This window comes from Electrona antarctica, assembly GCF_951216825.1.
Source record: "Electrona antarctica genome assembly, chromosome: 23".
NCBI lineage: Eukaryota > Metazoa > Chordata > Actinopteri > Myctophiformes > Myctophidae > Electrona > Electrona antarctica.
The window spans coordinates 13019387-13036547 of NC_136804.1; the positions used below are offsets into that span (position 1 = coordinate 13019387).

Below are 17161 nucleotides of genomic sequence, written 5' to 3' on the forward strand. Positions count from 1 at the left end.
TTTTCATCCTGTCTGGGAAAACTCCTGTACTAAAAGAAAGATTACAGATATAACTAAAAGGTTTAATTATACAGTCAATAGTCTTCTTCACAATGATCATATCTATCCCATCACAATCAGTTGATGTTTTGTTCTTTGATTTTACTACAATTGATTTAATTTCATTTTCACTCACTTCTCCTAGAAACATGGACTGCATTATTTTACTTCCCTCTTCATCATTTTGCCCAGCATGTTGTGGAATGGAATTGGCCATACTTGGCCCTACATTTACAAAAAAAGAATTGAATTCATTTACCACTTCATTTATATTTTCTATCACTCTCTTGTTGTCATTAGTAAAATAAGTGGGCAATTCTGTAGATGTATTTTTATTCCCCATTACCTGATTTAAGATTTTCCAAGTTCCTTTAAGATTATTTTTGTTTTCTTCTAACCTTTTGTTATAGTATTCTTTCTTTGCTTGTCTCATTATGATTACCAATTTATTTTTATACACCTTGTATTTATTTTCAGCCGTCTTTGTCCTGTATTTCATAAAGTCTCTATAAAGTTTGTTTTTCTTTTTGCATGCATTTTGTAAACCTTTTGTTATCCAGGGCTTGTTATTGTACCTATTCTTATTTCTGCATTGTGTTATTGGGCACCGTTTATCATAATGGTATAGAAAACAATTCAAAAATGACTCATATGCATCATTTACCCCTTCTGTATACACTCCTTTCCATTCTTCATTTAAGAGGTCATTTCTTAACTTATTTATTGATTCCTCCGTTCTTACCCTAACATATCTGTAACAATTGTCCTCTTTCTTACTCTTTATTTGACTGTTGAATGTTACAAATACAGGCAAATGATCGCTTATGTCATTTATTATTAGCCCACTCTTAATATCATTCTCTAATACATTGATAAAAATGTTGTCAATCAATGTTGCGCTGGTTGTCGTAATTCGACTGGGCTTGGTTATTAAGGGGTAAAACCCTCTACTATATAATGTATCCAGAAAATCTGATGTTGCTTTATGTTTCACTACACTGATTAGATCTATGTTGGTGTCACCACAAATTAAACATGTCTTATTTTCATTTAATCCATTCATTAGTTCTTCCAGTTTTTCTTTGAACATTTCTACATTAGACCCAGGTGTTCTGTAAACACACATGACAACAATATTTTTCTTCCCTTCTAATTCTATTTCCACTGATAAACATTCCATTAAATCATCAATTATAGTGGTCATATCTTCAACCCTTCTACACCTTAGGTCACCATCAACAAACAAGGCTACACCCCCACCCCTCCTGTTAGCCCTGTTGGCATAAAATAATTCATAACCCTCTAAATTAAAATCAAGACCTTTCTTTTCTTTCAACCACGTCTCAGATAAAGCAATTACCTTAAATTTTGTCTCCAATGTATTTAAAAAATCCCTGATATCTGAAAAGTTTGCATACATGCTTCTAGAATTAAAATGAATAAGTGAAAAAGAATTAGCAAGTTCAACAACATCCTTGACTTGGTCTTCAGTATAGTATTTACACGTGTCCCCAATGTAATTAAATACATGACTCTCCGGGTCAACATCATCTAAATCATACATATTATGTTCCATTTCGGGTCCCGTTAGGATTTGTCTCTCGTCTAGTAGATCAGCCATAGTGTTTTTCAACAGGGAAGAAATTGCCCCCTGTGCATTTGAGTGTCAAATCCATACCTCTAGTCCTTGCTTTCTTCATGTTGCTCCAGAGAAACCTCTTTGTCTTTTCCATGTCGCTCCAGTGAGTCCAGTAATGTCTTCACACTTGTCATAAATTCATTCTCGTTTTCTTGCGTTCTCCTCCTCCCCGAGCCTGCTGTCTTCCATCCCGCTGCCTTCAGTGTAGACTCGAAGTCCGGTTTTCCTGCTGTTATCTTCACAGAAACGCCATACTCGCGATGAACACCCGCTGCTGCTGCTTGCGGGTTATCAAACATCTTGAATGTGCCGTCCTCCTCGAATACTTTCAGTTTTGCGGGAAACACAATTCTTGACTTTATATTTTTCTCTTTAAGTTTTTTCCTTAATTCTTTGTATTTCCCACGCTCCTTGTAGACTTGGTCTGTGAAATCTTCGTCGAAATAAATCCTCTTGTCGTTGATTTTCAGATTCTTCTTCGCCCAGGCCGCCTGCAGCACTCTCTGTCTCGCATTCTCATTTTGGAAACGAACAATTATTGACCTGGGCCGCTCGTCAGTTCCAGACTTTTTTCCAATTCTATGTGCTGCGCTTATAGGGATTTCGTTCTCAATATCCAGCCGCTCTCGGATGAGCCACTCCACAAATCCGACAGTATTATTCTTTTCAGCTTCCTCCGGGACAGAATAAATTCTCAAATTGCACTTTCGGGAGTGACTTTCCAATAAATCACACTTTGATTCCAATTGTCTCTGAAGACGCAGACTGTGGAGAAGTGCGTTGGTCATACTGATTTCATGATCTTCATTCTCCGCAATTCTCAGCTCTGCTTGATCCATTCTTGTTTTCAATTCTCCAATTCCATCTCTTAGTTCGCTTACTTCTTTCTTTAATGCTCCAAAGTTGCCAGCCGTTTCTGTACGAAATGCTCTTATTTCTTGCATTATTTCTGACAGGCCCAATACGCTTTGCTGTTCCTCTTCATAAACTTGATTGTCTTCAGATGTGCCACCGGGCACTCCACCTCCACGTCTTGTTGTTCTACCTCTTCCTGCCATTTTTTCTTATTTGTAGTTTAATCCAAGATGCTTAATGTTCAATGTCATCACATTGTGTCGGTGTTCAGTATTGAGTCTTTTACCGTGTTTTATAAAAGTTTGTAGCGTGGTACACGCTCCACTCCTCTGTGCACCTGCTCACGGCAGCCATCTTGGGACGTATATCCCAAGATCAAGTCACATATGAGTCAAAAGTGGCATACAATTTTTTTTGAGATTTTTACCCCTCCCTCCCCCAGAGTTCCGCTCTGAAAGAGCCACAACCCGGTATCTTGTACCATTAACAAAGATACATTGAAATAAAAGGCACATACAAATATATATATTCAAAAATAGAAGGAACTAATCAAATATTGGACACAATACACAAACAAAATAAAATAAAAATAATAACAAAATTAAAAATAAAATAAAAACAATTACAGTAGGGTCAGTGTTATGAGTTATTAAGGATTGTTGATGTCACGTCAGCCGCATTCATCCTCTCAATATATGTTAAAAAAGGTTGCCAAATGGTGTAAAATTTTAAAGCACCAGCGTACCCTCTTGTGGAGTAGCAAATCTTCTCCAATGTCAAATGATGTAGAACATCATTAACCCATGATTTAAAGGTTGGTGGGAATTTCTCCTTCCATTTAAATAGTATTAGCCGCCTAGCCAAAAGAGATGCAAAGGCTATCATATTCTTGTTTTGCCGGCTAAGACGTAGATCTTGGGAAATAACTCGAAACACTTCAATAGTGGCAGATGGTTCTATGGGCACTTCTACTACATCTGAAAATGTTTTAAATATTGATTGCCAAAACGTATTTAGCTTTGGACAAAACCAAAAAGCATGTGCAAGGGTAGCTTGATCTTGATTGCAACGATCACATAGGATCCATGGTAGGAACAAACTTAGATAGTTTTACTTTGGACCAGTGGAGGCGATGTGTAACCTTAAACTGAATAATAGTATGCCTTTGACAGATTGAAGAGGAGTGTATCCTATCCAGCGCTTCCTTCCAAACATCATCAGAAATGTGTGTCCCTAACTCTCCCTCCCATTGATTCTTTAATGAGGTAAGTGGTTCCAGGTCAAATGAGTTTAATAAAGAGTAAACTGACCCAATTACCCCTTTAGAGTGTGGATTGAGCTTTAGAATAGAGTCTAAAAGGGAGTCTGGTGGTTGTGATGGGAAATCCATAATAGATGATGTTACAAAATTACGAAGCTGCAAAAATCGGAAAAAGTGAGAGCGGGGGATATCACATTTCAGTCCAAATGTTGAATGCTCCATCTATAATTGAGGGTTTGAAACTATGATGTCTTACTATGGGGGCACAAATTGAAGTCAGTAAGTGAGAAGGCGCGTCTGAACTGTGCCCAGATCTTAACAGAGTGTTTCATTATTACATTTGAGGTGTATTTGGACGCAGGTTCGGCTAACGGGATATAATGAGTCGATTTAAAAAAAAGACTCCTGTAGTGTGACATACATAACGATCGGATGACTCGCCGACAACTTTAAAACTCCTACAGTGTGTAGGGGCCATAAGTAATGCTCATTATAAGTTGAATTTGTTTTCTACTCACTCTGCATCTCATTGGTGGGCTGTGGACAGTTCAGAAACCTAGCTGCCTACCAGTGACATCTTTGATGGGGATTCCAAGCTTATAGAAACTACAGCCCTTCTCTTCCTGGAAAGGTTAGCCATTGTTATTGCATTAATAAAAAATAATTAAGTAATGACTAAATGCCTACCGATGATGTCACTGGAGGCAGGTTTCTCCTCTGAGACACAGAGCGAATAGACAGACATGTGAGGAATTATATGAAGATAAGGTTGAAAATGTGTGAGTTTCTACAGTGTTCCTTTAAGCGTATAAATGCTGCAGTGATTTGTGTAGATCAGTACCTGATGTTATGATGTTGTTATGTGATGCTAGGGGGTTGTTACCTGATGCTAGGAGGTTGTTTGTGTGAAGAAGAACTGGATGCAATGTTGCATGTTCTCCTGTAGAGAGGGTCTAACAACAGAGTGGCTCGCTGGAGAGAGAGAGAGAGAGACGTCCATGCGCACGCACGCACGCACACGCCACACACACACACGCACGCACGCACACGCCACACCACACCACACCACACCACACACACACACACACACACACACACACACACACACACACACACACACACACACACACACACACACACACACACACACACACACACACACACTTTTATTAACGTCTGTCAAACTCAGACTTTGATAAGAAATAAAAGTATATCATCGGTGTGGCCTCCCTGCACTTGTTTGCATGTTCTAGTAGAGTGGTGAATGTATACGCGTCATTTGGATGTTCTAGTAGAGTGGTGAATGTCTACACTTCATGTGGATGTTCTAGTAGAGTGGTGAATGTCTACACTTCATGTGGATGTTCTAGTAGAGTGGTGAATGTCTACACTTCATTTGGATGTTCTAGTAGAGTGGTGAATGTCTACACGTCATTTGGATGTTCTAGTAGAGTGGTGAATGTCTACACGTCATTTGGATGTTCTAGTAGAGTGGTGAATGTCTACGCGTCATTTGGATGTTCTAGTAGAGTGGTGAATGTCTACGCGTCATTTGGATGTTCTAGTAGAGTGGTGAATGTCTACGCGTCATTTGGATGTTCTAGTAGAGTGGTGAATGTCTACGCGTCATTTGGATGTTCTAGTAGAGTGGTGAATGTCTACGCATCATTTGGATGTTCTAGTAGAGTGGTGAATGTCTACGCGTCATTTGGATGTTCTAGTAGAGTGGTGAATGTCTACACGTCATTTGCATGTTCTAGTAGAGTGGTGAATGTCTACACGTCATTTGGATGTTCTAGTAGAGTGGTGAATGTCTACGCGTCATTTGGATGTTCTAGTAGAGTGGTGAATGTCTACACTTCATTTGGATGTTCTAGTAGAGTGGTGAATGTCTACGCGTAATTTGGATGTTCTAGTAGAGTGGTGAATGTCTACACTTCATTTGGATGTTCTAGTAGAGTGGTGAATGTCTACGCGTAATTTGGATGTTCTAGTAGAGTGGTGAATGTCTACTCGTCATTTGGATGTTCTAGTAGAGTGGTGAATGTCTACACTTCATTTGGATGTTCTAGTAGAGTGGTGAATGTCTACGCGTAATTTGGATGTTCTAGTAGAGTGGTGAATGTCTACACTTCATTTGGATGTTCTAGTAGAGTGGTGAATGTCTACGCGTAATTTGGATGTTCTAGTAGAGTGGTGAATGTCTACGCGTCATTTGGATGTTCTAGTAGAGTGGTGAATGTCTACACTTCATTTGGATGTTCTAGTAGAGTGGTGAATGTCTACACTTCATTTGGATGTTCTAGTAGAGTGGTGAATGTCTACACGTCATTTGGATGTTCTAGTAGAGTGGTGAATGTCTACACGTCATTTGGATGTTCTAGTAGAGTGGTGAATATCTACACTTCATTTGGATGTTCTAGTAGAGTGGTGAATGTATACACTTCATTTGGATGTTCTAGTAGAGTGGTGAATGTCTACGCATCATTTGGATGTTCTAGTAGAGTGGTGAATGTCTACACTTCATTTGGATGTTCTAGTAAAGTGGTGAATGTCTACACTTCATTTGGATGTTCTAGTAGAGTGGTGAATGTCTACACGTCATTTGGATGTTCTAGTAGAGTGGTGAATATCTACACTTCATTTGGATGTTCTAGTAGAGTGGTGAATGTCTACACTTCATTTGGATGTTCTAGTAGAGTGGTGAATGTCTACACTTCATTTGGATGTTCTAGTAGAGTGGTGAATGTCTACACGTCATTTGGATGTTCTAGTAGAGTGGTGAATGTCTACGCGTCATTTGGATGTTCTAGTAGAGTGGTGAATGTCTACGCGTCATTTGGATGTTCTAGTAGAGTGGTGAATGTCTACGCGTCATTTGGATGTTCTAGTAGAGTGGTGAATGTCTACACTTCATTTGGATGTTCTAGTAGAGTGGTGAATGTCTACACGTCATTTGGATGTTCTAGTAGAGTGGTGAATATCTACACTTCATTTGGATGTTCTAGTAGAGTGGTGAATGTCTACGCGTCATTTGGATGTTCTAGTAGAGTGGTGAATGTCTACGCGTCATTTGGATGTTCTAGTAGAGTGGTGAATGTCTACACGTCATTTGGATGTTCTAGTAGAGTGGTGAATGTCTACACTTCATTTGGATGTTCTAGTAGAGTGGTGAATGTCTACACTTCATTTGGATGTTCTAGTAGAGTGGTGAATGTCTACACTTCATTTGGATGTTCTAGTAGAGTGGTGAATGTCTACACGTCATTTGGATGTTCTAGTAGAGTGGTGAATGTCTACGCATCATTTGGATGTTCTAGTAGAGTGGTGAATGTCTACGCATCATGTGGATGTTCTAGTAGAGTGGTGAATGTCTACACGTCATTTAGATGTTCTAGTAGAGTGGTGAATGTCTACACGTCATTTGGATGTTCTAGTAGAGTGGTGAATGTCTACGCATCATGTGGATGTTCTAGTAGAGTGGTGAATGTCTACGCGTCATTTGGATGTTCTATTAGAGTGGTGAATGTCTACACTTCATGTGGATGTTCTAGTAGAGTGGTGAATGTCTACGCGTCATTTGGATGTTCTATTAGAGTGGTGAATGTCTACACTTCATTTGGATGTTCTAGTAGAGTGGTGAATGTCTACGCTTCATTTGGATGTTCTAGTAGAGTGGTGAATGTCTACACGTCATTTGGATGTTCTAGTAGAGTGGTGAATGTCTACACTTCATTTGGATGTTCTAGTAGAGTGGTGAATGTCTACGCGTCATTTGGATGTTCTAGTAGAGTGGTGAATGTCTACACTTCATTTGGATGTTCTAGTAGAGTGGTGAATGTCTACACTTCATTTGGATGTTCTAGTAGAGTGGTGAATGTCTACGCGTCATTTGGATGTTCTAGTAGAGTGGTGAATGTCTACACTTCATTTGGATGTTCTAGTAGAGTGGTGAATGTCTACACTTCATTTGGATGTTCTAGTAGAGTGGTGAATGTCTACGCGTCATTTGGATGTTCTAGTAGAGTGGTGAATGTCTACGCGTCATTTGGATGTTCTAGTAGAGTGGTGAATGTCTACACTTCATTTGGATGTTCTAGTAGAGTGGTGAATGTCTACGCGTCATTTGGATGTTCTAGTAGAGTGGTGAATGTCTACACTTAATTTGGATGTTCTAGTAGAGTGGTGAATGTCTACGCGTCATTTGGATGTTCTAGTAAAGTGGTGAATGTCTACACTTCATTTGGATGTTCTAGTAGAGTGGTGAATGTCTACACTTTATTTGGATGTTCTAGTAGAGTGGTGAATGTCTACGCATCATTTGGATGTTCTAGTAGAGTGGTGAATGTCTACACTTTATTTGGATGTTCTAGTAGAGTGGTGAATGTCTACGCATCATTTGGATGTTCTAGTAGAGTGGTGAATGTCTACGCATCATTTGGATGTTCTAGTAGAGTGGTGAATGTCTACGCGTCATTTGGATGTTCTAGTAGAGTGGTGAATGTCTACGCGTCATTTGGCCAACAGACGTGGCGCGTACTTTAGGTTTAAAGTATAGTGTTGGTCGCTTCTTTTGGGCTTGTTTTCTTTCATACACCTGGCGACACTGGACCATAGTCACTCACTATAATGTAGCTGTTCCAGGAGCTCTGGAGGTGCAGGTAGATGTGAGAGATCTTGGAGACGGAGTACAGATGAAGCTCCACCTCCCTCTTAAACTCCACCTCCTCTCCGTCCCTCTGTCCTTTTGTCTCTTCCTGTCCTCCACTGACCTTCTGTCTCTTCAACAGACGAGCCAGAGGGTCTCTCCTCCCAGAGAGCTGAGGACAATACGTAAAGGACAGAAACATGCAGGATTAACAGACATTACATAAAGGACAGAAACATTGATTAAAAGCTAAATAAAATGTCCCGACTGAAACATTTTGTAGTCCTAATGTGTAGTCCAAATTATTTTGGGGGGTCTCCAAATTATTTAAAAAACAAAAACAAAAACAACATTTGATATATTTTTGGTTTTTGCAACTCAATGGCTGGAAAATGGAAATTAAGAGTTTACATAGTTTACATAAACTTTCCTTAATGATTAAATCTGGTTTCAGTATCCATTTATGATGTATTTTTTCTATTATTAAGGTTATTTTTGCAGTCAGTTTGTATTGGTGGTGGGGGCGGGGCAGGGTCACGAGACTTGGCCAAAGCATTTCCGGGGCTCCCCAGCCAAAAACGTTGAGAACCCCTGATCTATTCTATAGACAGATTTTTTGCGAGATGCTTCTTGCTGATGCGTCCCTATGCCAATGGATTTCTGCATCCAACTGAAACTGAACTTTTGTTAGAAAAGAAAAATTAGAACTGCAGATTCAGTCCAAATTTTGCATTGTAATCTGAAGACTCACCTCTTCAGACTCCACCTCAGCCCATAGCACTTGACCTATAGCCTTGACGACCATGCAGTCTTATGCAAAAGTTAAAATGTAATTTAGACAGATACTATAGTTTCATTTGTTTGCCAGCAGAAAAAAATACAAGCCCAAAGTCGCTTATAATAAGCAGACATGGCAACACTGACCTGCACCAGGGTGGGCACCTTGCTTTTCCAGTGGGTTGGAGACAGAGGGGAGGGAGGGGACAGGAAGAGGAGGGGGGAGAGGGGCTGGGGGGGAGAAGGTGGGCAGGAGGGGAGACCCCGCACACCCAGGGTCTCTGGGTTGGGACAGGAGGCCGAACGCAGCATCCTCTGCATGGTGGCCATGCGCTGGATTTCTCCATCATCATCATCTTCATCTTCATCCTCATCATCCTCATCTTCTTCTACTCGCTGGCCTCTGATCCAATCAGAGAGGAGAAGAAGAGAGAGAGAGAGAGAGAGAGAGAGAAGGGGGGTTGAAATGAGGCACAAAAAAGTGCATAGGACACAGTTCACAGACACGATTTTATATGAATTGTATCAGTCAAGGCCCACATCCTACTATACAACCATTGTATTCTCCTCTCCTCCCCCCATTTTCCACTGTAACTTCAAACTCCATTTTAACCCATTTAGACCCGAGGCTGATTCTACAAATGCCTTCTAAATCCTAACAGTGTTCTGAAAGACGTATTAAAACGTTCTAAAATCTAGAATAGCACAGATGCTTTCCCGTTTTAATGGGTTGCTATTGTTAACCATGTAAGATTCATTGAAAACACCCGTCCTTGGGGAGCCGTGTTTTTTCAATTACTTATTCAATTTAGCATATATAATGAAATAACGAATGCAATAAATGAAAAATGAATAAGGACAGAACCAGCGATGTGTGTTTTCAACGAGTCTAGAACACCACCCACACGTGTACAAATGGAACAGTACACTGATTGGAAGGTAATGACTGTAAGCTGCTAGCATGTCCCCAAAGACCTTTACTGCTCTGAGAGAGCAAGAGCGAGAGAGAGAGACTAATAAAGTCCCAGGAGTGAGTGCGACACAGCAGCAGAACACACACACACACACACCTTTAATAGGCCATTTATGCCTTTCTGGTCCCCTAGCAACCCACCAATGACGACAACCGTCAACTTCCACTGTTAAAGCACGCACGCACGCACGCACGCCCGCCCGCCCGCCTGCCCGCACGCACGCGCGCGCGCACGCACACGCACACGCACACGCACACGCACACGCACACACACACACACACACGGAGGTATTTAATTTACAGCACCGAGGAAGGGAGAGACAGATCTATTCCCAGTGCTGACTATCACTTAACACTGTCTGCAGAGCTTTCTCTGGCGTCCAGGGTGGGTGTGCCATGGAATAATTGATAATATTTGGAATTCAATAATTCATCCATATCACTTATTTCATATCAATTTAAGTGGCCGGAAAAGTTTTTGTTGTTGTTGTCTTGTTTTTTTTTGTGTGTCTTATTTGTATCAGTTCTAACTAGCCCTAGGTACCCAGATATTATCTCAAGATTTCATTCAGAGAATATCTCGATGCCTATACGGTGATGTCACTGGTGGGCAGATTTCTGAAAAATAAACATTTAGAAAATACATTTTAAATTGAAGTAGCCTCACCTGTGTTTGTATTTAGCAGAACATTTAAAATGTTGAAACTTAAAGAGAAGTTGACCTGCAACTCTCTCCTCTGTTTGAATAAATCATGAGCTACATGAGACACACACACACACACCATCAATCAACACCACTGGCCCCATTCTCCTCCACTCAGCAACACGCACTGGTGTAAAGTAACTAAGTACATGTACTCAAGTACCTCAGCGCCACACACACACACACACACACACACACACACACACACACACACACACACACACACACACACACACACACACACACACACACACACACACACACACACACACACACACACACACACACACACACACACACACACACACACGTTTGGAGCTGTTGTGTTTCTTGGCAGACGTTAACGATGCTAATAAAGCATTCTAATAAAAAACGAGTCAAAGAGAAAACAAAAGAGGATAAAATCTCATGTCCAAGACTTAATTTTTTCAGATTAGACTCTCCTCCGTCTTCTCAGACACTTGCTGTGTCGATCGTCGTGGAGCAAAATATGCTGTGGCTCTTAAAATGTTAGTAAAAACGTACATGCCGGACAGCAGCCACACTCTGTGTGTGTGTGTGTGTGTGTGTGTGTGTGTGAGTGTGTGTGTGTGTGTGTGTGGGTGTGTGTGTGTGTGTATGTGCGTGCGTGCGTGCGTGCGTGCGTGCGTGCGTGCGTGCGTGCGTGCGTGCGTGCGTGCGTGCGTGCGTGTCCTGCTAGCCTACAGCAACTACTTCCATTGTGTTCACTGGCCTCTCTGGTGCACAGAGATAAGTGAATGAATGAAGTTAAGTAATGCATGGTTCTTCAACAGGGGGTCCAGGACCCGTAGGGGGTTATCCGAGTTACTACAGCCGTCAAATGTTTGTTCTTTTTTCACATTAACCACTTGAACCCAGCATCCCTATTTTGAGAGGAACATAGATATTTTTTGGCTATTTTTGACAAAGAGATTTGGTGTAGACCATGTTGTGTGCGTGCGTGTGCGCGACATACAGTGAAACACTCACTTCTGCAGGGGTTCAGGGGTTATCCTCCACCTGTTGTCATGCAGCAGAGAAGACACCCCTAGAGAGAGAGAGAGAGAGAGAGAGAGAGAGAGAGAGAGAGAGAGAGAGAGAGAGAGAGAGAGAATAACGGGACATACCAAGAAGTGTAGAGGTGATTAGAACCTGGTGGTTCTCCAAGTGGGGTGTCCAGGGGGGTCACAGGGGGTCAGAAGAAAAGTGACTCGAGGAACAGTTTAATGTCACTATTATTTACGCCAATGAGACAGTGTATAAGAATGACATCTGTACTAAATCTAACAGTATTCTCTGTTATGGGGGTCCCTTGCACAGCAATCTTTCAGTTGGGGGTCTACGGGTCTAATGTACCAATTTGGGTGAGTCCTTGACATGAAAATGTGTGAGTGAATTAATTGCACACAGCTATCTGTAGATATTGTCTAACTAACAGAACATAATGCTTGTTGATTTGTACTACTGAATGCTGTATAAGTAAGACAGACAGACAGACAGACAGACAGACAGACAGACAGACAGACAGACAGACAGACAGACAGACAGACAGACAGACAGACAGACACTACAGTGTGGAATGTGTCTTGTTAATGGTCTGTTGAGGCGTTTATAGTCTGCACACACCGATTCACTGCTCTCTTCAATTCTGTAAAGAGAACCCTTCTTTCTTATGCATTTTTTAGCCATGTTGGCGCGCACACGCACACACACACACACACACACACACACACACACACACACACACACACACACACACACACACACACACACACACACACACACACGGTTATTTTGAGCGGTCCCTAACCGCTCCAATGACAATGACTATGTCTATATGTCTGAGTACGAGGCCTCACCGGCTGCCGCTGCAACACCGCAGGCAGCCAGCCAGCGGTGTTGTTGAGCAGCCTGCACCGCTCAGTTCACACAGGTGTGATTTTGTCTTTACCTTCCAGGGTCAGTGGGACTGACAGTTGGTTTCTCGAAGGAGGCGGCGGGGCTGCGGCAGGAAGCCACGGCCCCTTTCCCCTCCTCAGCCAATGGTGTCTCTTGGCAGGTTTGGTGGTGGTGGTGTAGACCACTCGTATGTGTTGGCAGTGTTCTCTGTCCCGCCCACTGAGGAAAACCGGGATATCATTCACCTGGAGGACCAAGAGAGGGATGTCACCAGTGTTGCAGTGTTGATATTGACAGCAGAGTTTGATTTAGTTTTAGTCATAGTCTTAGGAATAGACTATGTGACAACCAGGTATAGTCTGGTGACAGCCGGAATGTAGATGGCACCCCGGGAGCAGTATGGGTTAGCGCCCCAGCCTGCATCCTCCGTGAGGAGGAAGCCCAAAAACCTTCGATGAGGCCTTTAGGAGGGCCATTCGAGCCGCAAGTGCAGTACTACCGTTGCACAGCGGTGGAGCCTGCAGAACCATTGCGGCTCAAGAATCCACCACTCCTGAATGAAGTGTCTGGTGCTGGGAGTCTGGTGCAACGCACAGGTCCTGGCGGTAGCCTACTCCTGGTGAGAGCAGGAGTGGACCTGGTGAGACGTAGGAGGGGCCCGGACAGGAGGCAACCCACAGAGCCTAGTCCCTCCACATACCAGAATTGTACCTCTCAGTCCTGGCACAGTAGTTCCGGAGTGGTTCCAACGGATTGTGCGTCATTGTCTTTCCCTAGTGGGTCTGATCGAGGGTAGCTACTGGGACGTAAGTCGGGACTTGATCACCCCGGCTGGGTCACCCGAGTGAGGGGTATGATGTTAGTGAGACCCGAAACCCTGATGACCTTGGGATACATCACTGAGGATACGCCCCAGTTGCATCCAGGTGATGTATTTTCGTTCTTTTAGTCATATTTTAGTCTAGTCGACTAAATCTACAGTTGATTTGGTGGACTAAAACGTACAACAGAAACACCTGTATTTCATCTGAAAATATTTTTTTGTGCCAGGGAGGGACACCCCATACAAGATCTGTGTTGTTCAAATGTTCCACAAAATATTATTTAGTTAGTTTTTTTTCCCCTCAATATTCTTTGAAAATAGCTCGTAGATCTGTTATTTTCAAAAAGCTGAAAAAGCTGGTATTAAACTTAGCCTAGTTGCTTCTTTTGGGGTTGTTTTCTTCCGAGTGGAATAATAAGAGAGTGGCGACACGCTTTGATCTCGCCGCAAAGCGGGTGCCTATGGACTATATTTCCAAACATTGAAACTATCCCATTGAGATAGAATGAGCACTTCCGCATTCCATTGTTACAATGGGAGTCAACGCTATAGTGTCACCACCACTCTCTTACTATTCCACTCATAGACCTGGCCACTTGTTTCTCTTGCAAAATGTGATTGATTGATTGATTGATTGATTGATTGATTGATTAAATACTTTATTAAGTTTTAGCAAAAAGTATAGAGTTATACAACAATGCTAAAAAGTGTAACAAAACAAGCCCTGATGGCTTGTTTCCATTGTGGTCCTGTGCATTTAATTCATCAAGACATAATAAAGACATATAGGCTACAATACTTTGGCCGCCGATTTATGATTTAGCCGGTGAGGTTCGGTTCACAACCCAACCGGGCTGAGGTGGAAACACTGGCAGAAGCGGTTATCCACCACGCCGCACAGAACCAGGCTCAGCCCTTTAAGTAGGGACTGACACAGGCAGAAATCAATTGGTGTAACACAGACAGGATTAAATGATTACTGGAAGAGCCAGCTGAGGTGAAACATGTCACCGTTTGACCTGTGAGTGAGATAACATTAGACAGACATCACATGCTTTAGAGTCCTTAACACTTCACAGTGCTATTATAGCTCTAATCTGATCTGAATGTGTTCTTTTATAATCACAGTGATTCTCAACCAGTGGTCCTTGAGGGGGTTCCAGGTCGTCCCCATGCAGCTAAATGATGGAGAGTTGGTAATTAGATTCGGCCACTCTAATATAAACACAAATGAAAGGTATGAAAAAACTCCGCCCACCAGCTGGATGTGTTGCACCTGGCTGAAGTGCACGGCCGCGGTGAGCGTGCGCGGCGGGTACTGCGCCAGGTACACGCACTCGTCGCTCAGCACGACGTGCATGTACGCCGGCCGGCGCACGCGCTCCGACTTCACCACGCACGGCTCGTAGGCGCGCACGCGCTCGTACACGCCCCTGTCCGCGTTCCTCTTGAGGAAAGAGTCGAGCTTGCTGTTCCGTCCATAGAACCGAGCCATTCACTGATTCACACACACAACCGCAGACAACACGGAACAGGCTTAACCGACGCGCATTTGACGCTACTTTTTACAGAAATAAAAAAACAACCGTATATAAAGTAAACTAGACTAGTTGTTTGTTGTTTTGCAGCGGCCCAGGTGAGCGGCGTGAGCCTGGAGTTGGAGAACTTCTCATTGATTGCATCGTCCTCCAGCTTGCACATGTTCTCTATCTTCTATGGGTTCAGGGTTGTTGGCTTGTTGCGTCTCCTCTGAGACGCTCCAGAAGCAGCAGGACGTTAATGTGCGAGTGCGTCTCCAAGCAGTGTTGCCAGACAATGCCAGATTGTGCGAGAAATAAGCAACCAGGACATGAAAACAAGCCCAAAAGCTTGAAAATAATAAATAATCAAATATTTGGAAATGTTAACGTATTAATGTAATGTATCTTAAACATGATTAGAACGTGCTTAGGCCTAAACATTCGAAAACTAAGGTCTAATATTTCTACAATTGCTATAATTAGCTTACTACTGGCTTCAGAACATCCCACTCCACTGACACATGCCTCCTCTATTTGAGCGACCACATCAAACACAAGGTGGATGCTGACAAATACTGCGGCATGGTCATGCTGGACCTCCAAAAGGCTTTTGACACCGTGAACCACTCCATACTGGTTAACAAGCTAAAAGCAATTGGTTTTGATAGCACATCAGTGAGCTGGATGCAATCCTACCTGGAGGGGAGAGAACAGATGGTGGAGGTGAACAGAACACTGTCCCCCCCTCCCAGTGAGCTGTGGTGTTCCACAAGGAAATAGTAGTCTCAGCAAGGCAATATTATCACATGAACAGATGAAATTACCTACAGGTTCCATCCTGGAGGAAAATCTTTCCGGTGATAAAATGGCCACCAACGTAATAAAAAAAGTCAACCAAAGAACAAGATTCCTTGCAGGATCTCCTCACTGGTCAACAAAAACACCTTGAAGACCCTAACAGGAGCCCTCGTACAAGGTTTCTTTGACTATGCATGCACCTTGGTACCACAGCACTTCTAAGGCCCTTAAAACAAGGCTCCAGACTTCCCAAAACAAACTGGTCAGGCTACTACTTGGCCTCACTCCCCGAATCCACCTCACCCCTGCCCACTTTGACAGGCTGGAATGGCTTAGGGTTGATGACAGAGTACAGCATCTTGCAATGGGTCTGGTCCACAAGATTCGATACACCACCAAGATACCCATGTACCTGTCTAAATAATTCCTTAATGTCAACGAAGTCCACACTTAGGGTCGACGACAGAGTACAGCAACTTGCAATGGGTCTGGTCCACAAGATTCGATACACCACCAAGATACCCATGTACCTGTCTAGATACTTCCTTAATGTTAACGAAGTCCACACCCACAACACCAGAGGGAGTGCAACGAACCATGTACAACCCAGATTCGGCACAAACAAGGGACTAAATTCTTTTCGCTCCTATGCCACCAAAATGTGGAACGCCCTACCAACTGTCATTAAGACATGCGAATCCCTTGACTCCTTCAAAACCGCTCTCAAAGGGCACCTACGGATGGCTGCAATTCGAAACTGGCCCCCGTAAAATCTGAATCCCCCCCCCGCCCCCCCCTTTTTTCCCCTCACTGTATATATTTCTTTTCCCTTTTTACCTCCTTTTTGATGAATTCCTGTTCTGTCTATAGAAGTGTCTATTTGTACGTCTCTAAATGTTTTGATGATTTGAACATGGTGGACCCTGTTGGAAACAAGTGTAATGCTTAATTGGGTCGTCCACTCACAGTTAACAGCCTTTGTATTGAGTTTGTGCTTGAAATGTACTGTAATTCTGCAAACTGTTAATAAATTCTTCAATCAATCAATCAAACCCACAACACCAGAGAGAGTTCAACAAACCATGTGCAACCCAGATTCGGCACAAACAAAGGACTAAATTAATTTCGCTCCTATGCCACCAAAATGTGGAACACCCAGACAAGACATTAAGACATGCAAAAAAAACTGCTCTCAAAGGGCACTTACAGACGGCTGCAATTCGAAA

At 42.7% G+C, this 17161-nt stretch overlaps 1 protein-coding gene across 2 annotated transcripts in view; it reads right to left on the minus strand.

Annotated features, from left to right (window-relative positions):
- The window catches only part of cUnh12orf56 (chromosome Un C12orf56 homolog), a 24490-nt gene extending 9355 nt beyond the window's left edge, over positions 1-15135 (minus strand). For both annotated transcript variants that reach the window (XR_013788943.1, XM_079493917.1), the window contains exons 1-6: positions 14876-15135; positions 12847-13039; positions 11886-11943; positions 9367-9622; positions 8420-8614; positions 4678-4766 (exon numbers count right to left, since the gene is read on the minus strand). Coding sequence is in view for 1 of the 2 variants with exons in the window: in XM_079493917.1 (XP_079350043.1) it covers positions 4678-4766; positions 8420-8614; positions 9367-9622; positions 11886-11943; positions 12847-13039; positions 14876-15112 (1028 nt within the window). In the remaining variant the exon portion in view is untranslated. The remainder of the gene's footprint in view (positions 1-4677; positions 4767-8419; positions 8615-9366; positions 9623-11885; positions 11944-12846; positions 13040-14875) is intronic.
- Between the last annotated feature and the right edge of the window lie 2026 nt (positions 15136-17161).